The 27,287-nt window shown below is 42.9% G+C and overlaps 1 protein-coding gene across 2 annotated transcripts in view; it reads left to right on the top strand.

Annotated features, from left to right (window-relative positions):
* LOC128691944 (uncharacterized) overlaps nt 1–27,287 on the top strand; it is a 176,180-nt gene that overhangs the window by 122,856 nt on the left and 26,037 nt on the right. Inside the window, exon 5 of one of the 2 annotated variants that reach the window (XM_053780932.2) lies at nt 8,111–8,290. The exons of the other annotated variant lie outside the window; for it this stretch is intronic. Within the exon in view, the coding sequence (XP_053636907.1) occupies nt 8,111–8,290 (180 nt within the window). The remainder of the gene's footprint in view (nt 1–8,110; nt 8,291–27,287) is intronic. 2 annotated transcript variants of the gene reach the window in all.

Genomic DNA, 27,287 nt, shown 5'->3' with positions numbered 1-27,287 from the left:
CCCTTTGCCTTTATACAAAGGAACTATGCATGCTCTCTGCCAATCCCTAGGTACTTTACCCTCTTCCATACATTTATTAAATAATTGCACCAACCACTCCAAAACTATATCCCCACCTGCTTTTAACATTTCTATCTTTATCCCATCAATCCCGGCTGCCTTACCCCCTTTCATTTTACCTACTGCCTCACGAACTTCCCCCACACTCACAACTGGCTCTTCCTCACTCCTACAAGATGTTATTCCTCCTTGCCCTATACACGAAATCACAGCTTCCCTATCTTCATCAACATTTAACAATTCCTCAAAATATTCCTTCCATCTTCCCAATACCTCTAACTCTCCATTTAATAACTCTCCTCTCCTATTTTTAACTGACAAATCCATTTGTTCTCTAGGCTTTCTTAACTTGTTAATCTCACTCCAAAACTTTTTCTTATTTTCAACAAAATTTGTTGATAACATCTCACCCACTCTCTCATTTGCTCTCTTTTTACATTGCTTCACCACTCTCTTAACTTCTCTCTTTTTCTCCATATACTCTTCCCTCCTTGCATCACTTCTACTTTGTAAAAACTTCTCATATGCTAACTTTTTCTCCCTTACTACTCTCTTCACATCATCATTCCACCAATCGCTCCTCTTCCCTCCTGCACCCACTTTCCTGTAACCACAAACTTCTGCTGAACACTCTAACACTACATTTTTAAACCTACCCCATACCTCTTCGACCCCATTGCCTATGCTCTCATTAGCCCATCTATCCTCCAATAGCTGTTTATATCTTACCCTAACTGCCTCCTCTTTTAGTTTATAAACCTTCACCTCTCTCTTCCCTGATGCTTCTATTCTCCTTGTATCCCATCTACCTTTTACTCTCAGTGTAGCTACAACTAGAAAGTGATCTGATATATCTGTGGCCCCACTATAAACATGTACATCCTGAAGTCTACTCAACAGTCTTTTATCTACCAATACATAATCCAACAAACTACTGTCATTTCGCCCTACATCATATCGTGTATACTTATTTATCCTCTTTTTCTTAAAATATGTATTACCTATAACTAAACCCCTTTCTATACAAAGTTCAATCAAAGGGCTCCCATTATCATTTACACCTGGCACCCCAAACTTACCTACCACACCCTCTCTAAAAGTTTCTCCTACTTTAGCATTCAAGTCCCCTACCACAATTACTCTCTCACTTGGTTCAAAGGCTCCTATACATTCACTTAACATCTCCCAAAATCTCTCTCTCTCCTCTGCATTCCTCTCTTCTCCAGGTGCATACACGCTTATTATGACCCACTTCTCACATCCAACCTTTACTTTAATCCACATAATTCTTGAATTTACACATTCATATTCTCTTTTCTCCTTCCATAACTGATCATTTAACATTACTGCTACCCCTTCCTTTGCTCTAACTCTCTCAGATACTCCAGATTTAATCCCATTTATTTCCCCCCACTGAAACTCTCCTACCCCCTTCAGCTTTGTTTCGCTTAGGGCCAGGACATCCAACTTCTTTTCATTCATAATATCAGCAATCATCTGTTTCTTGTCATCCGCACTACATCCACGCACATTTAAGCAACCCAGTTTTATAAAGTTTTTCTTCTTCTCTTTTTTAGTAATTGTATACAGGAGAAGGGGTTACTAGCCCATTGCTCCCAGCATTTTAGTCGCCTCATACGACACGCATGGCTTACGGAGGAAAGATTCTTTTCCACTTCCCCATGGACAATAGAAGAAATAAAAAAGAACAAGAGCTATTTAGAAAAAGGAGAAAAACCTAGATGTATGTATATATATATATGCATGTGCGTGTCTGTGAAGTGTGACCAAAGTGTAAGTAGGAGTAGCAAGATATCCCTGTTATCTTAGCGTGTTTATGAGACAGAAAAAGAAACCAGCAATCCTACCATCATGCAAAACAGTTACAGGTTTTTGTTTCACAGTCATCTGGCAGGACGGTAGTACTTCCCTGGGTGGTTGCTGTCTACCAACCTACTACCTATAAATAAATATTTGGAATATTTCCAATATTCCACAAGCCAATTGTAGAACAATCATTTTTTATGATTCCTATCAGTATTATTAAATTTACTTCAATAATAAATTGTGAGCTTCATGAAATATGTCAATAAATTTTTATTTTCTGAAAAAATTGCTTTTGTTTCAGTGTTTTCCTTATGAAATTAGTGATCTAGTGCAGTCAGCCTCTCAAAAGCTAGTAAAAATTTTATATGCTAGGACTGGTCCTGGACACTCGCTATATTCTGGCCTATTTTATTTATTGTAGAGTATATAACATGTTTCTATGTTACTTATAGTGTTTATTATGTCATATTAGATCAATTCTGATAGATAAATAAGCTGTAGAGTTGATATTAGCGATATATATAAGAATTTTCTCCTGATCCTCGAGACTCAAGAATTCCGCCAACGTATACTTAGAGTTCTGTGACCAGGCCTCATGGTGGAATCAGGGCCTGATCAACCAGGCTGTTACTGCTGGTCACACATAATCCAATGTACGAACCACAACCCGGCTGGTCAGGTGCTGACTTTAAGTGCCTGTCTAGTGCTTGCTTGAAGACAGCCAGGGGTCTATTGGTAATCCCCCTGATATATACTGGGAGGCAGTTGAACGGTCTTGAGCCCCTGACACTTATTGTCTTGTCTCTTAACGTGCTAGTGGCACCCCTGGTTTTCATTGGGGGGATGTTGCACCATCTGCTGAGTCTTTTGCTTTCGTAGTGAGTGATTTTCATGTGTAAGTTTGGTACTAGTCCCTCTAGAATTTTCCAGGTGTATATAACCATGTGTCTCTCCCTCCTACATTCTAGGGAGTACAGACTGAAGAACTTAAGACAGTTCCCGATCTCCAAGGTAAATACACTTTATAAAACCAGTTTACAGTATATTTCTTAACATTCTCGTTTATTATATTTTATTATGTTTTTATACAATATTTCTTATTTACAAATATATTTTTCTTATTTAAAAACCCATAACAAAAAAATTGGGGTGGTTTTTGGGGGGCTGGAACAGATTAATGGCATTTCAGTTAATTTCAATGAGGAAAATTTATTTGAATAATGAGCAAATTGAGTTACGAGCTCTGTCATAGAATGAATTAAACTCGTAAGTCAAGGTGCCACTGTACTATCTTTATTTCTGCAAGTACATGTACAAGGTGTACAGGCCTAGGTGACATCAATGACATACTACTATATAAAAAGTCCCTTATTATGTAGAGCATTTTGGGCCAATTAGGTCATTTTTGTCCCAGGATGTGACCCACACCAGTCGACTAACACCCAGGTACTACAATGGAACCTCGACTTATGAGTTTAATCCATTCCGTGATCTTGCTCATAACTCAATTTGCTCACATATCAAATAAATTTTCCTCATTTAAATTAATTGAAAAGCCAATAATCCATTCCAGCAGAATTCCTGTTCTTAGGAGGCAGGACAAAATACTTCAGTGTGATGCTAATATCAACTCTGTGGCATATTTATCTATCACAGTTCATCTAATATTAGACATAAACTATATACAGTGGACTCCCGAGTTTCGTGATTAATCTGTTCCAGAGAGTCTGCCGGATGATGAAATTGCCAAATGGCAAAACTATTTTCCCCATAAGAAATAATGGAAATAAAATTAATCCGTTCCAGACACCCAAAAATATTAACAAAAAAATTTTTTTTTCAAATTAAATGAAGATTTATATCCAGAAAACAACGAGAAATCAAGTGCATACATATATAAAATGATAATAACATTACACTTACCTTTACTGAAGATTTTTGGGTGGATGGAAGACGGGAGAAGGGGATAGGAGGAAGGTGTACACTAATGTTTGAAAGGGGAATCCCCTTCCATCTAGACTTCAGGTACCAAGTCCTTATCTTGGGGTTCCCTTCTTTGTTTTTTAATGACACTGGAAACAACTTGAGAGTCACTGGACCCCTGTCGCACAAAATATCTGTCCAGAGAGCTCTGTTTCTGGCATTTCTTTAAGATTTGTCTGAAGTGGGACACAACACTGTCATTGTACATATTGCCAATACGGCCTGCAATAGCTTTGTCAGGTTGAAGTTCATCCATAAATAATTGCACTTCAGTCCACTTTGCACAAATGCCCTTAATCTTCGAAAAAGGCACATTCCTCCATCTCTCTTCCTCCTCATCTGCAGCAATTTCCTGAGCTGTGGTCTGTTGGTGTTGCAGATGAAGCTCTTGCAGCTCTGCAGTGGTTAGCTCTTCATCATGGTCCTCCACCAACTCTTCCACATCCTCAAAACTCACATCCAACCCCATGGAATTCCCCAGTGACACAATACTTTCCACAACTGGCATAGGTTCCTTAGGATCAGCCCCAAACCCTTCAAAATCCCTCTCTTGTACACATTGTGGCCACAATTTTCTCCAAGCAGAATTCAAAGTTCTGCAAGTCACTCCCTCCAAAGCCTTACCTATAAGGTTTATGCAAGTGAGGATATTGAAGTGATCTTAGGGTCAATTCAGTGTTTGAGATCACTTCAAAGCATTTTTGAAACACTTCTTTGGTGTACAGTTTTTTGAAGTTTGAAATGACCTGCTGGTCCATGGGCTGGAGGAGAAGAGTTGTATTAGGGAGCAAGAACTTCACCATGATGAAAGTAAAGTCCTCCACCATTTGCTGTTCTAAGTCTGGAGGATGAGTAGGAGCATTGTCCGTTACCAGGAGGTACGTGAGTGGCAATTTATTTTCCAGGAGGTATTTCTTCACAATGGGGCCAAACACTTAATTAAACCAGTCAAGGAAAATTTCCCTTGTGACTGATGCCTTACTGTTAGCCTTCCACATCACACACAAATTACTTTTGGCGACACTGTTTTTCTTGAACACACTGGGATTTTCAGAGTGATACACCAGTAAGGCTTCACTTTGCAATCCCCACTAGCATTACTACAAAACATGATTGCCTGTCTTTCATAGGCTTGTGTCCTGGGAGTGCTGTTTCCTCCTGCGTGATGTATGTCCTATTTGGGATTTTCTTCCAAAAGAGGCCTGTTTCATCACAGTTGAACACTTGTCGGGGTTTGAATTCTCCAGTGTCTAAGTACTCCCTAAACTCCTCTACAAATTTCTCAGCAACTTTTTTGTCAGAACTCGAAACCTCACCATGCCTTACCACACTGTGTATGCCACTACGCTTCTTAAATCTCTCAAATCATCCTTTGCTGGTCTTAAAATCGCAAGCCTCACCACTCGCTGAAGGCATTTTCTTTACAAGATCGTCATGCAACTGCCTTACCTTTTCACATATTATCGACTGTATAATACTATCTCCTGCTAACTGTTTTTGGGTAATCCTCACCAACAGTAACCTTTCCACTTCTTCGAGGGTTTGTGATCTCTTTTTTGTCAGCATATGTACCCCTTTTGCAACAACAGCGCACTTTATTTCCTTTCCCTTCGCCACGATCGAAGTGATGGTTGAATGGGGTTTGCCATACATCCTGGCAAGTTCTGTAACACACACTCCGCTCTCATATTTTTTAATGATTTCCTTCTTGAATTCAATCGTGTTCCTCACTTTCTTTACCAGTCGGCTGGCACTAGTTTTCCTTGGGCCCATGCTGACTTATTTAGCAGCTGCAAGCACAAAAAACAATGGATTATTATGAAATTTATGAACCCGTGGGGTGATGGTCACATGCTGTTAAACAATGGCACACTATTGTGATTGGTGTGGGAGACTGGCTTTGTGTGCGTGGTGATGGGCGGATGTGTACTGGACGGTCGCCAAATCACGAGTCCAATCACAAACCACGAAGGTAAATTTTGCTGAAAATACTTGCTGAAAGTCGGATTTCACGAAAATCGTGGCCATCGAACGGCGGGGGTCAACTGTAAATAACATAGAAACATGATATATACTCTAGAATGAACAAAATATGTCATGTGACTAATGGTGGCGGCCATTCCCGCTCCCGCTCTGACTATATCTTCCCATGCTCTTGTAAGAGAAAATGGAGTGTTTGTGAGGCTAACTGCACTAGATCACTAGTTTCATTAGAAAAACACTGAAAGAATGTATTTATAAATAAGAAATATTGTACAAAAACATAAAACAAACATAGAGAATGTAATGAAATAAACTGGTTATATAAAGTGTACATACTGTACTTACCTTGGAGCAGAGATGCTTGTGGAGGTTGAGGGTGGAAGATAAGCAGAGCAACGTATGCTGTCAGTGGCCCTATGAACCTCCAATGACAATATTGAAAGAAACCATACCACGGGCAGGGATAGAACCCGTGATCAGAGAGTCTCAAAACTCCAGCAGAGTTAGTTTTGTTTTGCCCTTTTTTTATTGCTTAATCACTTAACTTACTTGTTACACTCTTAATGCTACACTTTATCGCTGAACTTAATTGCTGCAACAGCAGCTTCTCCATCTTTTCATGGACAGAGGTCTGCAGCTTAGGAATTATTGCAACACCCTTGGCTGGCGCTATAGCCTTTATTGACTCCTGCTGCTTTAGTATCATACATATCATAGATGTACTATGCTTGTATTACCTTGCTTATATTTATCTTTGATTTCATGCTTTAATTTCATGGAAATCATCCTCTTTTTCTTCTCAGCACTGTCCTTGCACTGACTTTCTTAGGACCCATGGTTAAAAAAAGAAGTTTGGCCAAATAACTGTAAAAAATGCAAGGAAAGCATTACAAAAATGCTTCTACAGTGAGGAACACATGTACTGCTCAGCGGATGTTTTGGCATTTGTTGCACCAGCTAGTGGCAGCATTCTGAAGTTTTTCATTATTATTATTATTATTATTACATATTAATATTCTTATTCTTATTATTATCATTATCAGTTTAGGGAACTCCACTACTAGTTAGCACAGCGCACTGTTTGCCTCGCTATAGAAGCATTTTTATTGTGCTTTGCTTGCATTTTTATAGTTATTTGACCAAATTTGTTTTTTCTAACCATGGGTCCTAAGAAAATATGTTCAAAGGACAGTGCTGAGAAGAAAAAAAGAGGATGATTTCCTTGGGATTAAAGCATGAAATCATAGATAAACAAGCGAGGTGTGTGGGTTGAGGGCGAAGTGGGGGAAGCTCGCTCGTAACTCTGATGTTGGCTCGTAACTCAGAGCAAAAAATCAACCCAGCAACAGCTCATATCTCAAAAAACTTGTATGTTGGACACTCGTAAGTTTAGATTCCACTGTATTCGTTTTACTGATGGGTGAACAGAGATGGCAGATGTCTTATGGAAACCCCTCCTAATGTTTTCCAGCTGTACTGGTGTTTTGATCCCAGGACCTCAGTGTGTGAGCTGAGTGCACTATCAATTGAGTTACATGACACCTAATTCTGCAGTACTGCTGTATACTAATGGCACCTTTCAGGGCAGGCAAAATTGCAGATCTGGAGAATTTTCATTGCATGTATAATTACAGTAAAGCACCTAAATTATTGACCTGTACTCCTAGAATACAAGCGAGAAAGATGCTTCATAATTTATACCTGAAAAATCCTAGAGGGACTAGTCCCACATCTTTACATGGTAATCACTCCCTATGAAAGCAAAAGACTCAGCAGGCTGTGCAACATCCCAATCCCCCAATGAAAAGCAGGGGGTTCAATGAGTACACTAAGAGACAACACAATAAGTGTTAGGAGCTCAAGGCTGTTCAACTGCCTCCCAGCATACATAAGGGGGATTACCAATATACCCTTTGCTCTCTTCAAGAGGGAACCAGAGGGATATCTCAAGTCAGTGCCTGACCAGACTGCCTGTGGTTTGTACATTGGGTTATGCATGGCCAGTAGTAACAGCCTGGTTGATCAAGCTCTGATCCACAGCAAGGCCTGGTCATGAACAGGTCTGTGGGGGAGTTGATCTCTGGAACACCCTCCAGGTATATTGATGATAATGGTTCAGACATTACATAAGTGATAATTGTGTAGACAGATGGTAATAGTACTGACTGAGCAAAGATGATAATAGTACTGGCACAATATATAAGTGGTAATGGCAATGACATTACAAAGGTGATAATGATGGTGACACTGTCCACAGGTTGATCATCTTCGTGGGATGAGTAAGAACTTCAAGAGGCTGGTGGAGGCTGGCTTGGTACTGGGTGTCCAGCAAGACCAACATGTCCTCCGTCACTCCAAGATAACTTTACAAGATGGTCAACTGTATCTCCACTCTCTCCAGCATCAAACACCACCCACCCACGCCCACACTATCCAGGTACTTTATTACACTACCACACTTACTGTACCACCACACTATCCAGGTACTTTATTACACTACTACTCTTACTGTACCACCACACTTTCCAGGTACTTCATTACATTACCACTCTTACTGTACCACCACACTATCCAGGTACTTTATTATACTATCACTCTTACTGTACCACCACACTATCCAGGTACTTTATTATACTATCACTCTTACTGTACCACCACACTATCCAGGTACTTTATTACACTACCACTCTTACTGTACCACCACACTATCCAGGTACTTTATTATACTATCACTCTTACTGTACCACCACACTATCCAGGTACTCTATTATACTATCACTCTTACTGTACCACCACACTATCCAGGTACATTATTACACTACCACTCCTACTGTACTGCCACGCTCTCCAGGTACTTTATTACGCTACTGGTATACACTATAGGAATACTCCAGGTATACCACTCTTGTTGTACCAGTACCTTTCCACCTACACCCACACACTACTGCAAAAGCACCTATCCACCTACACCCACATGTTACTGTCCCAGCACCTACCCACCTACACCCACACTACTATTCCAGCACCTACCCACCTATGCCCACACTGCTGTGCCAGCACCTACCTACCTACATGCACACACTACTGTACCAGCATCTATCCACGTACACCCACACACTACTCTACCAGCACCTACCCACCGACACCCACCCACTACTGTACCAGCACCTACTCTCCTGCACTCACACTACTGTATCAGCACCTACTCAAGTACACCCACCCACTACTGAATGAACAGCTACCCATCTACACCAATGCACTACTGTACCAGCACCTACCCACCTACAATCACACACTACTGTACCAGCACCTACCTACCTACAACCACACTACTGTACCAGCACCTACCCACATACACCCACACACTACTGTTATTGTAAGATGACCACCACTATGAAGATCTGTGTAGTGTGCAGAAAGGGTAAGGGATGAAGATAGGCCTGGATTGCTTGCCATCTGTGTGGTCAATGGTCCCATAGTATACGCAGGGATTTTAAACTAGTGACCACACTTGACATGAACTCAGATGTTTTTGGGTCTGCCCAAATGAGTTACACCTGTATCAGGAAATGACATCTATATTAAAAGACAAGAACACCAATAAAACATCTTTCTTGCAAGTTATGTCAGCATGGTATGACAGCTGGGAAAAAAGATCAGTGGTAGGGATGGGGATGTCTTGGACAGTGCTCCTTAGGGTGTTAGTGCTGTCCTGGAGGACAGTGCTGAGGGTGCTAGTGTTTTCCTTGAGGACACTGAAGACGACTTTATTCAGTCCACAGAGGTTCAAAATAGAGATACTGCTGAAGATAGATCAAAATGGGATGATGCCTCAGGGAATAGTGTCGACACTCTACCAGCAAAACCTGGTGGAAGGACTGATGTCCATACAGGGGTAAAAGATATTGAGGAAACAGGAAAAATAAATGCACCAACAGTGAACGCAGCTACAATAAATCCTAGCAAACAGAAGTACAATCTATGTTAATACTATACCTTGGGTGTCTGCAGGCATGGTATATCTGGTAAAACAGGTGGGACATGCACCTTTGCCCATCCCAAAAAATGCTGCACCCACATGACAACAGGAGAGTGCAACTTCCCTTCTTGCAACTTATTTCACCCAAAAATGTGTCACTCATCAATCCATGAAAGAAAATGCTACAATGCATACTGCCAGGCACATCACCTAAAGGGGACTAGAAGACATAGACCAGCCAGACTATGGGAAACAAAAGAGAGGAGCCACAACCTCTCCAGGGACAGAGATTTTTTAGGGCCAGAAGGGAAAAAAGACTGGCAAGAAATGACAATAATCCTACACCACCTGAAAACGCTTCTGGAGCAGAGGCACGGACAGTGGCCTCTACCCCAGAACAACAGATATTAGAGCCAGCAAATAAAACCCCCCTAAATTTCACCAATATGACATTTGTCTTTGCAAATATACAGGGTCTGAAGTCATCAAGAAACACAAAATTCCTTACATCAAGGGACTGCTCATGGAGTCAAATGCAATGTTTGCAACATTCACAGAGACCCACATAAAGGATCATTATGACAACAAAATATGTATCCCAGGTTATAACCTATTCCAGTGCAACAGACTGAACAGGGAACAAGAAGATAAGATAAGATAAGATTTCGTTCGGATTTTTAACCCCGGAGGGTTAGCCACCCAGGATAACCCAAGAAAGTCAGTGCGTCATCGAGGACTGTCTAACTTATTTCCATTGGGGTCCTTAATCTTGTCCCCCAGGATGCGACCCACACCAGTCGACTAACACCCAGGTACCTATTTGCTGCTAGGTGAACAGGACAACAGGTGTAAAGAAACGTGTCGAAATGTTTCCACCCGCCGGGAATCGAACCCGGGCCCTCCGTGTGTGAAGCGGGAGCTTTAGCCACCAGGCCACCGGGCCACTAGCCACCAGGCCACCGGGGTTGGCCTGTATGTCACGGAGTCGCTTATTTGCACAGAACTACTAAACACCCCAAATGATGTAGTTGAAGTTTTGGCAGTAAAGATCGAAAACCAAAACCTTGTCATTGTGGCAGTATACAAGCCTCCAGATGCAACTTCCCAGCAATTCCAGGAGCAGCTTGAGAAACTTGACCACTGTCTGGAAAATCTCTCAACTCCTGCCCCAAACATCTTACTACTAGGAGATTTCAACCTGAGACACCTAAAATGGAGGATTATAGCAAACAATGTTTTAGCAGAGATCACCCCAGGAGGCAGCTCAGATGAAAATTCACACACACACAAACTATTAAATCTCTGCAACAAATTCACCTTAAACCAGCAAATAGTAGAGCCTGTAAGACTAGAAAATATGCTGGACCTCATCTTCACTAACAATGAAGATCTGATACATAATATAACTGTATCAAAGACAATACACTCAGATCACAACATAATAGAGGTACAGACATGTATGCACAGGGCTTCAGACCAGCAAAATGTAAGCAGTCATGAAGGTCTCTTCACGAAATTCAATTTCAATAACTAAAACATACAATGGGATCAAGTAAACCATGTACTAAATGAAACAAGCTGGGAAGATTTCTTAAACAAAATGGATCCAAACATTTGCCTGGAAGAAATGAATTCTGTGGTTCTTAAGATCTGCTCAAGACACATTCCATTAAGAAAAAGAGAAGATGTAAACTAGAAAGAGAGAGACGTTCCCTATACAGACGAAGGTGAAGAGTCACAGAGCTGCTGAGAGGGGTCAGTATATCTGAAATACGAAGGGAGGCACTAGTCGATGAAATTGCAAATATCGAACTAAAGCTGAAGGAATCTTATAGGAGACAAGAATCATAGGAAGAACTAAAAGCCATAAGGAAGTTTAAAAAAAAGGTAAAATAGTTCTCTTATGCCAAATCTAAGGGAAAAACAACATCCCATATTGGGCTCCTGCTTTGGCAGGATGGGACATACACAGATGATAGCCAAGAAATGAGTGAGATACTAAAGTCCCAATATGACTCAGTGTTCAGTGATCCACTGCTCACTCTAAGGGTCGACAAACCAAATGAATTCTTTATGAATGAAACCCAAAATTTGGTCATCCTAAAATTCTCGGATATTATTCTAACCCCACAAGATTTTGAAGAGTCAGTTAATGACATGCCCATGCACTTTGCCCCAGGCCCAGACTCGTGGAACTCCATGTTCATCAATAAATGCAAGAAGCTCCTATCGTATGCTTTCAGCATTTTATGGAGAGGGAGCATGGACACGGGTCATCCTACACATACTAAAGGCAACAGACATAGCCCCACTCCACATAGGTGGCAGTAAAGCAATTGCAAAGAACTGCAGACAGATAGCACTAACATCCCATATCATAAAAGTCTTTGAGAAGGATCTAAGAAGCAAGATAGCCAACTACCTAGATACCCAGCAATTACACAACCCAGGGCAACATGGGTTTAGAGCAGGTCGCTCCTGCTTATCCCAGCTACTGGACCACTATGATAAGGTCCTGGATGCTGTAGAGGATAAACAAAATACAGATGTAGTATACACAGTGACAAGTGTGACCATGGTGTAACAGCACACAAAATGTGAGATAAAGGAATAATGGGAAAAGTTGGTAGATGGATCTACAACTTCTTGACAAACAGAACATTAAGAGTAATAGTAAACAGAGTAAAGTCCCAGGCAGCCATGGTAAAAAGTTCTGTTCCACAAGGCACAGTACTCACTCCCATTCTATTCCTCATCCTCATTTCTGACATAGACAGAGATGTAAGCCATAGCTCCATGTCTTCCTTTGCGGATGACACCCAGATCACCATGGCAGTGGCCTCCATCAAAGACATTGTGAGACTCCAAGTGGACATCAACCAAATCTTCAAATGGGCCACTCAAAACAATATGAAGTTCCACTAGTCAAAATTTCAACTACTCAGATATGGAAAAGTTGAAGAAATTAAAAATGTGTCAGGGTATACCACAAATTCTACTCATGCAATAGAGTGGAAAAGTAATGTGAAGGACCTGGGAGTGATAATGTCAGAGGATCTCACCTTCAAAGACCATAGCAATGCATCTACCTCATCCACTAAGAAAATGATAGGATGGATAATGAGAACCTTCATAACTAGGGATGCCAAGCCCATGATAATTCTCTTCAAATTGCTTGTGCTCTCTAGGCTGGAATACTGCTGTACACTAACAGCCCCCTTCAAGACTGGCAACATTGCAGACCTGGAGAGTGTATAAAGAACTTTCATGGCACACATAAGTTCGATAAAGCACCTAAACTACTGGGAACAGTTGAAGGTCCTTGATCTGTATTCCCTCGAATGTAAGTGAGAGAGATACATGATAATATACACTTGGAAGGTTCTGGAGGAATTGGCACCAAATCTGCACATGAAAATCACTCTCTATGAAAGCAAAAGACTCAGCAGGAGATGCAACATTCCTCCAATGAAAAGCAGGGGCACCACAAGTACACTGAGAGACAGCACAGTAAGTGTCCTGGGCCCAAGACTGTTCAATTGCCTCCCAACATACATAAGGGGGATTACCAGTAGACCCCTGGTTGTCTTCAAGAAGGCACTGGACAGGCACCTAAAGTCAGTACCTGACCAACCAGGCTGTGGTTCGTACATCAGCTTGCATGCAGCCAGCAGTAATAGCCTGGTTGATCACACCCTGATCCACCATGAGGCTTGGTCTCAAACCTGGCTGTTGGGGTGTTGACCCCTGAAGCCCTCTCCAGGTAAACTACTGTACCAGCACCTACACCCACACTACTGTACCAGCACTTACCCACCTATACCTACACACTACCGTTCCAGCACATATCCATGTACATCAACATATTACTGTACTAACACCCACCCACTTACACCTGTTTAATAAGGAAGATAAACTTGGTATGATAGTTTGGGTCACATATACGCTGGCACACACACAGTAGTGAGTGGGGGTGCAGGCGCTTAGGTCAGCCAAAACTGACACTAAACAAATATACAGTAACATAGCTGCCAAATAAGTGGTGCAGGACAAAGAGGTTTCTAGAACTGACAGAGTAATTTAAGCACACAAAGACAGTGTGTACATGCAAAATGAGTATGTACATATGAATGGACTCATGAACACACACACATGCAAGCAGACACTTGCATGTGTGCACAAATGCACACACATCCTTCTAAGCATTAGGGCCAAACAAATAAACAGAAACCACCCTCCCACTCACACATACACAGACCTCCCATATATCTCACTTTCTCTCTCTTACTGTCTCACTCTCCCTCTCCATCTCCTCCTCCTCCTCTTCTTTCTCCTCCTCCACCTCCCTTTCCTCCTCCTCTTCCTCCTTCTCTTCCTCCTCCTCTTCCTCCTCCTCTTCCTCCTCCGCCCCCCTTTGCCTTTCCCTCTCCTTTCCCTCTCTATCTGTTCTCTCCCTCTACCCCCCTCACCCAGTTCTCCCACACTCAGGTTATACTTTTTGTATCAAAATGATCACATATTAATCTGTTAAATAATTTTCCAGTAGTTCCCTCATGTGCTAGTCCAAAATCACTGACCAGATACATTCAAAATAAGTGATCCACTGACTGGATTCGCCCGGATTCGTCCAAAAAATAAGCAAACCTTTGACCGGATTCAAATAGATTCGTTGAAAAATATTGTATCTGCTGACCTGATTATAAACAGACGGGGTCTTAGGCACCCTTATCAAACACCCCTACAGTAACTACTAGAGCAATAAGCTTGTCCAAAAAATACATGTACAAATACAAATAGATACAAAACAAATAGACACCTACAGTTTAAGGAGGTTATTAGTAGAATAAACAGGAGGCTATTAGTAGAATATACAGTAAAACAACCATTAAAATCACATTATGAAATCCTGTGTAGTCTGCAGCCAAACAAACAAATGAGCTTATGCATGGATTACATAAAACTTCTGTGGGAATTGGGCCCACAGACCTTGTGCAGATATCCAAGAATAATCTACGACAGGTATTAAATCAGGGAAGTGTTTTTGGGTATGTCCAAATGAGATCCATCTGTGGAATAAAATCATATTGATATTAAAAGATGATAACATCAAAACAGCCTTCATAGAAAAACTGAAAACATTCTATAACAGATGAGAAAATAAAAAGTCTGGACAGGATGGTGCTATTGCCCTTGGTGCAGATGCTGTCCTGGTAGACAGTAACTGTAAGACAGGAGATGCTGTCCTGTTAGACAGTAACTGCAAGCATGGAAAAATATTGGTGGCCTGGAGGGAGACAGGAGCTGTAGTGGGGAAACAGGTGTAGTAAAGGACATGAGAAAACCAATATTACAAACTAGCAATACCACAGGAGATAGTAAACAAGGGGATGAACCTAGAAATAGTGAAGATAAATTACCAGAAATAACTGGTAAAAGCTCCATTGTTAGTACCAGTGAAGATAGAAATTAGGCAGGAAAACACGTACCAGAAGGGAATACAGTCACAAAAACCAAGGCAAACAGAAACTAAGCCTATGCAAATACTATGCACTTGGTATCTGCAGGCATGGAATATCTGGAAAAAACAGATGGAACGCGCAACTTTGACCACCCTAGAAAATGCCATGCCCATATGACAACAGGAAAATGCAACCTCTCTTCCTGTAAGCTTTTCCACCCTGATATGTGTCAATCTTCAGTTCAGGAAAGACTTATATTGCCAGACACACCACAAAACATCCAGACCACGGGAAAACCTGGGTAGCCACAGCCACTGAAGAGAGAGAGAATTTTTAGTGCCAGGAATTAAAAGAAGCTGGCAGGAAATGACAGAAATCGTACACCAAATCCAATCATTTCTGGAGTGGAATCACAGTTGATGGCCTCCATTCCAAAACAACAAATACAGATATTAGTGCCAGGAAAAAACGACCCCCAATACTACCAATCCAACAACATTCTTCTTTGCATATATACAGGGTCTAAAGCCAGCAACAAACAACAAAATACCTTTAATCTCTGGACTGCTTCCAGAGTCAAACAATGATTGCAGTTTTCACAGAGACCCACATAAAGGATCACTTGGACAACAAAATATGGATCCCAGGTTACAACCTATATAGATGTGACAGAGTAAACAGGCAAAAGAATTGGGAGGAGGGGGTTGGCCTGTACATGACAGTCACTTGTATGCTCACAACTACTAAATGGCTCAAATGATGTAGTCGAAGTTTCTGCAGTAAAGATCGAGAACCAAAACCTGGTCATTGTGGTTGAACACATGCTTCCAGATGCAACGTTCCAACAATTCCAAGAACAGTTTTTGATAATTGACCGCTGTCTGGAAAATCTTCCAGCTCCTTCCCCCCAACATCATGCTCCTGGGGGATTTCAAGGAATATAGCTAATAATGTTGCAGAGATAGCACCAGGAGGAAGTTCAGATGAAAACTCACATACGAGCTTTTAAATCTCTGCATAAAATTCACCTTAAACCAACAAATAATAGAGCTTACAAGATTGGAGAATACACTGGACTTCATATTCAGAAACAATGATGATCTGATACAAAAGGGCATCATATCAAAAACATTTTACTCAGATGACAACATAATAGAGGTTTAGACATGTATGTGTGGAGCCCCAGACCGACAGAATGTGATCACTCATGAGGGAGCCTTCACCAAATTCAACTTCAATGACAAGAACATAAAGGGGGTCCAAGTAAACAAAGTCCTAAATTATATAAACTGGGAAGATAGCATAAGCAACACAGATCCCAACCTATGCCTAGAACAGATTAATTCTGTGGCAGTCGATGTATGCTCAAGGCATATTCCTTTAAGATAAAGGAGGAGAAGATGTAAACGAGAAAGAGAAAGATGCTCCCTTTACAGGCAAAGGCAAAGAATAACAAGAGCGGCTAAAAGAGGCCAATATATCGGCAGTGCATAGGGAAACACTGGTCAGAGAAATAGCATATATGGAAATAAAGCTGAATGAATCGTACAGGAGTCAAGAATTGCGGGAAGAACTAAAAGCCATAAATGAAATGAAAAGAAACCCAAAGTATTTCTTTTCTTATACCAAATCAAAGTTGAGAACGACATCCAGTATCGGGCCCCTAATTAAATGGGATGGGTGCTACACAGATGACAGTAAGGAAATGAGTGAGCTACTCAAGTCCCAATATGACTGTTTTTAGCAAGCCACTAACCACACTGAGAGTCAAAGATCTAAATGAATTTTTTATGAGTTAGCCACAGAATCTGGTAAGCACAAGCCTATCTGACATTATCCTGATGCCAGATGACTTTGAAAAGGTGACAAATGACATGCCCATGCACTTTGCTCCAGGTCCAGACTCATGGAACTTTGTGTTCATCAAGAATTGCAAGAAGCCCCTATTACGTGCCCTTAGCATCCTATGGAGAGGGAGCATGGACACGGGTCACCCCACAGCTGCTAAAAAGAACAGATATAGCCCCACTCCACAAAGCAATATCATAGAACTATAGACCAATAGCACTAATGTCCCACATAAAAATCTTTGTAAGGGTTCTGAAAAGCCAGATCGCCACCCATCTAGATATCCATCAGTTACACACCCCAGGGCAGCGTGGGTTTAGAGCAGGTTGCTCCTGTCTGTCCCAGCTTTTGGACCACTATGACAAGATCCTGGATGCTCTAGAAGACAAACAAAATGCAGATGAAATATACACAGACTTTGCAAAAGCCTTTGACAAGTGTGACCATTGTGTAATAGCAAATAAAACGCAGGATTAACCCTTTCAGGGTCGACAGGCCCTCTCAGAGACTTGTTCTCAGGGTCGGCTAAATTTCAAAAAAAAAATTATTTTTTCTTAGGAAAAGATAGAGAATCTTTTCCCGATCATAATGATACCAAAAGTATAAAATTTGATGGAAAACTTACGGAATTATGCTCTTGCGAAGTTAGCGGTCTCGACGATGTTTATGCATTGGCTATTTTGCCCACTTTGAGCCCTATTTTCGGCCAATTCCAGTGTACTTGTCGACAAAAATCCTAACTATTTTGCTAGAACTCCACTTTTTTCTATCGAATGAGTACAAGAAACCACCCATTTACCAATTTCAACTATCCAATACAGTGGTCAGAATTTAGCAATTTTGCCAATTTCACACAAATTTCAAAAGATGCCAATTTCTGAATAGGGTCCAGAATAAACAAGAAAGACATTCCTGGCACTAAAATAACATTTCCTCTGTTCATTAGTCACGTCCTTAGGCCCCTCTTACATTTTTTTGCTTTCCACTTTGAATTTTTATTCTCACAAAAAAATAGAAGATTTACTGTTATGCAGACTACTGCGTTCGTGTAGAAATGGTACAAATATTATCAGCGCACTTGCGAAAGAATATTAGACTCGCCAGTTGACGTGTAATGGACTCATAGCATGATTTGTTTACTTTTGAACTTTGGTAAAAATCGAACATTTCTGCTACTTTGAGTGCAATTTCAAGGTACTTTTCTTTGTAAAACCAGTCAAAATCATCTCAATTTCTGTAATATGTCTTCCATTCTATAAAATGAGACCAGGAAAACTAGAATACAACAATAAATACCATACGAAAATACAGTGCAAAGTCGCTGTTTTAACCCAAAAACACGGTCAAAGTTTTTTTCTCTCATTACGCACTGTGTGCTGCAGGATTTTTCTTTTATACTGCACACACTGACCACATAGACCCATTCTTTCATATGTAGGCCTACCATCTTTCTCTCACTTGATTTGAGGGCACTAGAATTTAGGCGTACTAGTACGTGTACATCAAAAACCCTGGTGCGTAAGCCGTACTAGCACGGCCAAAACCCTGAAAGGGTTAAGGAATAACGTGAATAGTTGATAGATGGAGTTTACCTGGAGAGGGTTTTGGGGGTCAACACCCCGAAGGCCCAGTCTGGGACCAGGTCTCATGGTGGATCAGGGTCTGATCAACCAAGCTGTTATTGCTGGCCACATGCAAGCTGACATATGAACCACAGCCTGGTTGGTCAGGTACTGACTTTAGGTGCCTGTCCAGTGCCTTCTTAAACACAGCCAGGGGTATATTGGTAATCCTACTTATGTATGCTGGGAACCAGTTGAACAGTCTTGGGCCTCAGGCACTTATTGTGTTGTCTCTCAATGTACTCGTACCCCTGCTTTTCACTGGGTGAATGTTGCATCTATAATTTCCTGACGTATAGAACACAAAAAGTAGTAGTAAACAGAGTAAAGTCTGAGGCTGCTAAGGTGAAACAGAGTCAAGTCTGAGGCGGCTACTTTGAAAAGCTCTGTTCCGCAAGGCACAGTACTCGCTCCCATCATGTTCCTCATCCTCATTTCTGACATTGACAGGGATATTAGTCACAGTGCCATGTCTTGTTTTTCTGATGACCCCTGAATTTGCCAGACAGCATCCTCCATTGAACACACCACAAGATTCCAGGCAGACATCAACCAAATCTTTAAATGGGCTGCAGAAAACATTATAAAATTCAATGATGAGAAATTTCAATTACTCCAATATGGAAAATTTGAGGAATTTAAAAATACATGGGAGTATAAAACAAATTCCAGGCACACAACTGAGTGAAAAACTAATGTAAAAGACCTGGTTGTGATCATATCAGAAGATCTCACCTTCAAGGACCATAACATTGTATCAATCGCATCTGCTAGAAAAATGACAGGATGGATAATGAGAACCTTCAAAACTAGGGATGCCAAGCCCATGATGACACTCTTCAGGTCGCTTGTTCTATGTAGGCTGGAATATTGCTGCACACTAACAGCACCTTTCAAGGTAGGTGAAATTGTTGAACTAGAAAATGTAGAGAGAACCTTCACGGCGCGCATAACGGAGATAAAACACCTCAATTACTGGGAACGCTTGAAATTCCTAAACCTGTATTCCCTGGAATGCAGGTGGGAGAGATACATGATTATATACACCTGGAAAATCCTAGAGGGACTAGTACCAAACTTGCTCATGAAAATCACTCCCTATGAAAGAAAAAGACTTGGCAGTCAATGCAACATCCTCCCAATGAAAAGCAGGGGTGTCACTAGCACGATAAGTGACAACACAAGTGTCAGGGGCCTAAGACTGTTTAACTGCCTCCCAGGATACATAAGGGGGATTACCAAGAGACCCCTTGCTTTCTTTAAGCAGGCACTGGACAAGCACCTAAAGTCAGTACTTGATCAGCCGGGCTGTGGCTTGTACATCGGTTTGCATGTGGCCAACAGTAATAGCTTGGTTAATCAGGCCTGATCCACCATGAGGCCTGGTCACAGACCAGACTGTGGGGGCGTTGAGCCTTGGAACCCTCTCAAGGTATACTCTCTCCCCTCCCTCCCCTCTCCCCCACACAACTCCCCCCCCCACAGACACACACCACACATGTGCACACACACACACACACAAACACACACACACACACACACACACACACACACACACACACACACACACACACACACACACACACACACAGAAGAGCTCATGCATGCAGGGCAAAGCTCCTGATCATGGGTGACTTTAACCACAAGGAGATCGATTGGGAGAACTTGGACCCACATGGGGGCCAAGATACATGGAGGGCTAAGATGATGGAGGTGGTACTGGAAAACTTCATGTGCCAACACGTAAGGGACACTACAAGAGAGAGAGGAAAGGATGAACCAGCAAGGCTGGACTTAGTATTCACCTTGAGTAGTGCAGATATCGAGGACATCACATATGAAAGACCCCTTGGGGCCAGTGACCATGTGGTTTTAAGCTTCGAATACACAGTAGAGCTACAAGTGGAGGGAGAAGCAGGAAGGCCAGGACGAATGAAGCCAAACTACAAGAAAGGGGACTACACAGGAATGAGGAACTACCTGAACGGGGTTCAGTGGGACAGAGAACTGGCAGGGAAGCCAGTTAATGAGATGATGGAATATGTAGCAACAAAATGCAAGGAGGCTGAGGAGAGGTTTGTACCCAAGGGTAACAGGAATAATGAAAAAGCCAGGATGAGCCCATGGTTTACCCAAAGGTGCAGGGAGGCAAAAACCAAGTGTGCTAGGGAATGGAAGAAATATAGAAGGCAAAGGACCCAGGAGAATAAGGAGACCAGTCGTAGAGCCAGAAACGAATATGCACAGATAAGAAGGGAGGCCCAGAGACAATATGAAAATGACATAGCAGCGAAAGCCAAATCTGACCCAAAACTGTTGTACAGCCACATCAGGAGGAAAACAACAGTCAAGGACCAGGTAATCAGGCTAAGGAAGGAAGGACGGAGGAGAGTCAACAAGAAATGACCGTGAAGTATGTGAAGAACTCAACAAGAGATTCAAAGAAGTGTTCACAGAGGAGACAGAACGGACTCCAGAAAGACGGAGAGGTGGGGCACACCACCAAGTGCTGGACACAGTGCACACCACCGAGGAAGAAGTGAAGAGGCTTCTGAGTGAGCTAGATACCTCAAAGGCAATGGGGCCAGATAACATCTCCCCATGGGTATTGAGAGAGGGAGCAGAGGTGCTATGTGTACCCCTAACAACAATATTCAATACATCTATCGAAACAGGGAGATTGCCTGAGGCATGGAAGACAGCAAATGTAGTCCCAATCTTTAAAAAAGGAGACAGACATGAAGCATTAAACTACAGACCAGTGTCACTGACATGTATAGTATGCAAAATCATGGAGAAGATTATCAGGAGAAGAGTGGTGGAACACCTAGAAAGGAACGATCTCATCAACAGCAGCCAACATGGTTTCAGGGATGGGAAATCCTGTGTCACAAACCTACTGGAGTTCTATGACATGGTGACAGCAGTAAGACAAGAGAGAGAGGGGTAGGTGGATTGCATTTTCTTGGACTGTAAGAAGGCGTTTGACACAGTTCCACACAAGAGATTGGTGCAAAAACTGGAGGACCAAGCAGGGATAACAGGGAAGGCACTACAATGGATCAGGGAATACTTGTCAGGAAGACAGCAGCGAGTCATGGTACGTGGCGAGGTGTCAGAGTGGGCACCTGTGACCAGCGGGGTCCCGCAGGGGTCAGTCCTAGGGCCAGTGCTGTTTCTGGTATTTGTGAACGACTCTGAGGTGTCCCTGTTTGCAGATGACGTGAAGTTGATGAGAAGAATTCACTCGATCGAAGACCAGGCAGAACTACAAAGGGATCTGGACAGGCTGCAGACCTGGTCCAGCAATTGGCTCCTGGAGTTCAATCCCACCAAGTGCAAAGTCATGAAGATTGGGGAAGGGCAAAGAAGACCGCAGACGGAGTACAGTCTAGGGGGCCAGAGACTACAAACCTCACTCAAGGAAAAAGATCTTGGGGTGAGTATAACACCAGGCACATCTCCTGAAGTGCACATCAACCAAATAACTGCTGCAGCATATGGGCGCCTGGCAAACCTCAGAACAGCATTCCGACATCTTAATAAGGAATCATTCAGGACCCTGTACACCGTGTACGTTAGGCCCATATTGGAGTATGCGGCACCAGTTTGGAACCCACACCTAGCCAAGCACGTGAAGAAACTAGAGAAAGTGCAAAGGTTTGCAACAAGACTAGTCCCAGAGCTAAGAGGTATGTCCTACGAGGAGAGGTTAAGGGAAATCAACCTGACGACACTGGAGGACAGGAGAGATAGGGGGGACATGATAACGACATACAAAATACTGAGAGGAATTGACAAGGTGGACAAAGACAGGATGTTCCAGAGATTGGACACAGTAACAAGGGGACACAGTTGGAAGCTGAAGACACAGATGAATCACAGGGATGTTAGGAAGTATTTCTTCAGCCACAGAGTAGTCAGTAAGTGGAATAGTTTGGGAAGCGATGTAGTGGAGGCAGGATCCATACATAGCTTTAAGCAGAGGTATGATAAAGCTCACGGCTCAGGGAGAGTGACCTAGTAGCGATCAGTGAAGAGGCGGGGCCAGGAGCTCGGACTCGACCCCCGCAACCTCAACTAGGTGAGTACAAACACACACACACACACACACACACACACACACACACACACACACACACACACACACACACACACACACACACACACACACACACACACACACACGCCCAAACGCCCACACACACACACCACATCATTTGAAACTGGGCAACTCCCCGAGGTATGGAAGATGGCAAATGTAGTCCTAATTTTTAAAAAGGGAGACAGACATGAGGCACTAAACTACAGACCTGTATCACTAACGTGTATAGGATGCAAGGTCATGGAGAAGATCATCAGGAGGAGAGTGGTGGAGCACATGGAAAGAAACAAGTGTATAATTGACAACCAGCACGGTTTCAGGGAAGGAAAATCCTGTGTCACAAACCTACTAGAGTTTTATGACAAGGTGACAGAAGTAAGACAAGAGAGAGAGGGGTGGATCGACTGCATTTTTTTGGACTGCAAGAAGGCCTTCGACACAGTTCCTCACAAGAGGTTACTGCAAAAGCTAGAGGATCAGGCACACATAACAGGAAAGGCACTGCAATGGATCAGAGAATACCTGACAGGGAGGCAACAACGAGTCATGGTACGTGACGAGGTGTCAGAATGGGTGCCTGTGACAAGCGGGGTTCCACAGGGGTCAGTCCTAGGGCCAGTGCTGTTCTTGGTATATGTGAACGACATAATGGAAGGGATAGACTCAGAAGTGTCCTTGTTTGCAGATGATGCGAAGTTAATGAGAAGAATCAAATCGGATGAGGATCAGGCAGGACTACAAAGAGACCTGGACAGGCTACAAGCCTGGTCCAGCAACTGGCTCCTTGAGTTTAACCCTGCCAAATGCAAAGTCATGAAGATTGGGGAAGGGCAAAGAAGACCGCAGACACAATATAGTTTAGACTGCCAAAGACTGCAAATGTCACTCAAGGAAAAAGATCTGGGGGTGAGTATAACACCGAGCATATCTCCTGAGGTGCACATCAATCAGATAACTGCTGCAGCATACGGACGCGTGGCAAACCTACGGATAGCGTTCCGATACCTCAGTAAGGATTCGTTCAAGACTCTGTATACCATTTATGACAGGCCCATACTGGAGTATGCAGCACCAGTTTGGAATCCACACCTAGTCTAGCACGTCAAGAAATTAGAGAAAGTGCAAAGGTTTGCAACAAGACTAGTCCCAGAGCTACGGGGTTTTCCTATGAAGAAAGGTTGAGGGAAATCGGCCTGACGACACTGGAGGACAGGAGGGTCAGGGGAGACATGATAACGACATATAAAATACTGCATGGAATAGACAAGGTGGACAAAGACAGGATGTTCCAGAGAAGGGACACAGACACAAGAGGTCACAATTGGAAGTTGAAGACTCAGATGAATCAAAGGGATGTTAGGAAGTATTTCTTCAGTCATAGAGTAGTCAGGCCGTGGAATAGCCTAGAAAGTGACGTAGTGGAGGCAGGAACCATACATAGTTTTAAGGCGAGGTATGATAAAGCTCATGGTTCTGTGCTTTGAATATATGGTAGAGCTGCAAGTGGAGAGAGTAACAGGAGTTGAATGGGAAAAGCCTGACTATAAAAGAGGGGACTACATAGGGTTGAGGAACTTCCTGCAGGAGGTCCCGTGGGACAGAGAACTGGCAGGAAAGCCAGTAAATGAAATGATGGAATATGTAACAACAAAATGCAAGGAGACAGTGGAAAGGTTTATTCCCATGGGCAACAGAAACAACGGGAAGACCAGAACGAGCCCCTGGTTTACCCGACAGTGTAAGGAGGCAAAAAAAAAGTGCAATAGAGAATGGAAAAAGTATAGAAGGCAGAGAACACGCGAAAATGGAGAGATCAGTCGCAGAGCCAGGAACGAGTACGCACAGGTAAGGAGGGAGGCCCAGCGTCAGTATGAAAATGACATAGTATCGAAAATCAAGACTGACCCAAAACTGTTGTATAGCCACATCAGGAGGAAGACAACAGTCAAAGACCAGGTGATCAGATTAAGGACAGAAGGGGGAGAACTCACAAGAAATGACCAAGAGGTATGTGAGGAGCTAAACAGGAGATTTAAGGAAGTTTTTACAGTAGAGACAGGAAGGGCTGTGGAAAGTCAGCACAGAAGGGAACATCAAGAGGGAATATACCACCAAGTGTTGGATGACATACGACCAACCGAGGAGGAGGTGAAGAAGCTGCTAAGTGACCTTGATACCTCAAAGGCGATGGGACCGGACAACATCTCCCCATGGGTCCTTAGAGAAGGAGCAGAGATGCTGTGCATGCCTCTAACCACAATCTTCAACACATCCCTTGAAACTGGGCAACTACCTGAGAAATGGAAGACAGCAAATGTAGTCCCCATATTTAAGAAAGGAAACAGAAACGAGGTGCTAAACTACAGACCTGTGTCTCTGACATGTATTGTGTGCAAAGTCATGGAGAAGATTATCAGGAGGAGAGTGGTCAAACACCTGGAACGGAACAAGATTATAAATGAAAATCAGCATGGGTTCATGGAAGGCAAATCTTGTATCACAAACCTCCTAGAGTTTTATGATAAGGTAACAGAAGTAAGACACGAGAGAGAGGGGTGGGTTGATTGCGTTTTCCTAGACTGCAGGAAGGCCTTTGACACAGTTCCCCACAAGAGATTAGTGCAGAAGCTGGAGGATCAGGCTCATATAACAGGGAGGGCACTGCAATGGATCAGGGAATACCTGACAGGGAGGCAGCAACGAGTCATGGTACATGAAGAGGTATCACAGTGGGCACCTGTGATGAGTGGGGTCCCACAGGGGTCAGTTCTGGGACCAGTGCTATTTTTGATATATGCGAACGACATGATGGTAGGAATAGACTCTGAAGTGTCCCTATTTGCAGATGATGTGAAGTTGATGAGAAGAATTAAATTGGATGAGGATGAGGCAGGACTGCAAAGAGACCTGGACAGGCTGGACATATGGTCCAGAAACTGGCTTCTCGAATTCAATCCAGCCAAATGCAAAGTCATGAAGATTGGGAAGGGGCAAAGAAGACCGCAGACAGAGTATAGGCTAGGTGGACAAAGACTACAGACCTCATTCAGGGAGAAAGACCTCGGGGTGACCATAACACCGAGCATGTCACCGGAGGCACACATCAACCAAATAACTGCTGCAGCATACGGGCGCCTGGCAAACCTGAGAATAGCGTTCCAATACCTTAACAAGGAATCGTTCAAGACACTGTACACTGTGTATGTTAGGCCCATACTGGAGTATGTAGCACCAGTCTGGAACCCACACCTGGTCAAGCACGTCAAGAAGTTAGAGAAAGTACAAAGGTTTGCAACAAGGCTAGTCCCAGAGCTCAGGGGAATGTCGTACGAGGAAAGGTTGAGGGAAATCGGACTGACGACACTGGAGGACAGAAGGGTCAGGGGAGACATGATAACGACGTACAAGATACTGCGGGGAATAGACAAGGTGGACAGAGATAGGATGTTCCAGAGAGGGGACACAGGAACAAGGGGTCACAACTGGAAGCTGAAGACTCAGACGAGTCACAGGGAGGTTAGGAAGCATTTCTTCAGTCATAGAGTCGTCAGGAAGTGGAATAGCCTAGCAAGTGAAGTAGTGGAGGCAGGAACCATACATAGTTTTAAGAAGAGGTATGATAAAGCTCAGGAAGCAGAGAGAGAGAGGACCTAGTAGCAATCAGTGAAGAGGTGGGGCCAGGAGCTGAGTCTCGACCCCTGCAACCACAATTAGGTGAGTACAATTAGGTGAGTACACACACACACACACACACACACACACACACACACACACACACACACACACACACACACACACACACACACACACACACACACACACAGAATTAAATCAGATGAGGATCAGGTACAACTTCAAAGAGACCTGGACAGGCTGGACACCTGGTCCAGCAACTGGATTCTCGAATTTAACCTCGCCAAATGCAAAGTTATGTAGATCAGGAAAGGGCAGAGAAGACCGCAGATGGAGTATAGTCTAGGTGGCCAAAGACTGCAAATCTCACTCAAGGAGAAAGATCTTGGGGTGAGTATAATACCGAGCACGTCTCTGAAAGCACACATCAACCAGCATGTGGGCGCCTGGCAAACCTGAGAATAGCGTTCTGATACCTAAGTAAGGAATCATTCAAGACACTGTACACCGTGTATGTCAGGCCCTTACTTGAGTATGCAGCACCTATTTGGAACCCACACTTGATCAAACACGTCAAGAAATTAGAGAAAGTGCAAAGGTTTTTGACAAGGCTAGTTCCAGTGCTAAGGGGAATGTCCTATGAAGAAAGGTTAAGAGAAATCGGCCTGATGACACTGGAAGACAGAAGGGTTAGGGGAGACACGATAACGACCTACAAAATGCTGCATGGAATAGACAAGGTGGACAGATACAGGATGTTCCAGTGAGATGGGACACAGAAACAAGGA

The sequence above is a fragment of the Cherax quadricarinatus genome, chromosome 75, assembly GCF_038502225.1.
Source record: "Cherax quadricarinatus isolate ZL_2023a chromosome 75, ASM3850222v1, whole genome shotgun sequence".
Classification (NCBI taxonomy): domain Eukaryota; kingdom Metazoa; phylum Arthropoda; class Malacostraca; order Decapoda; family Parastacidae; genus Cherax; species Cherax quadricarinatus.
Note: the sequence above shows the minus strand (reverse complement) of the source record. Positions and strands in the feature narration are given on the sequence as shown.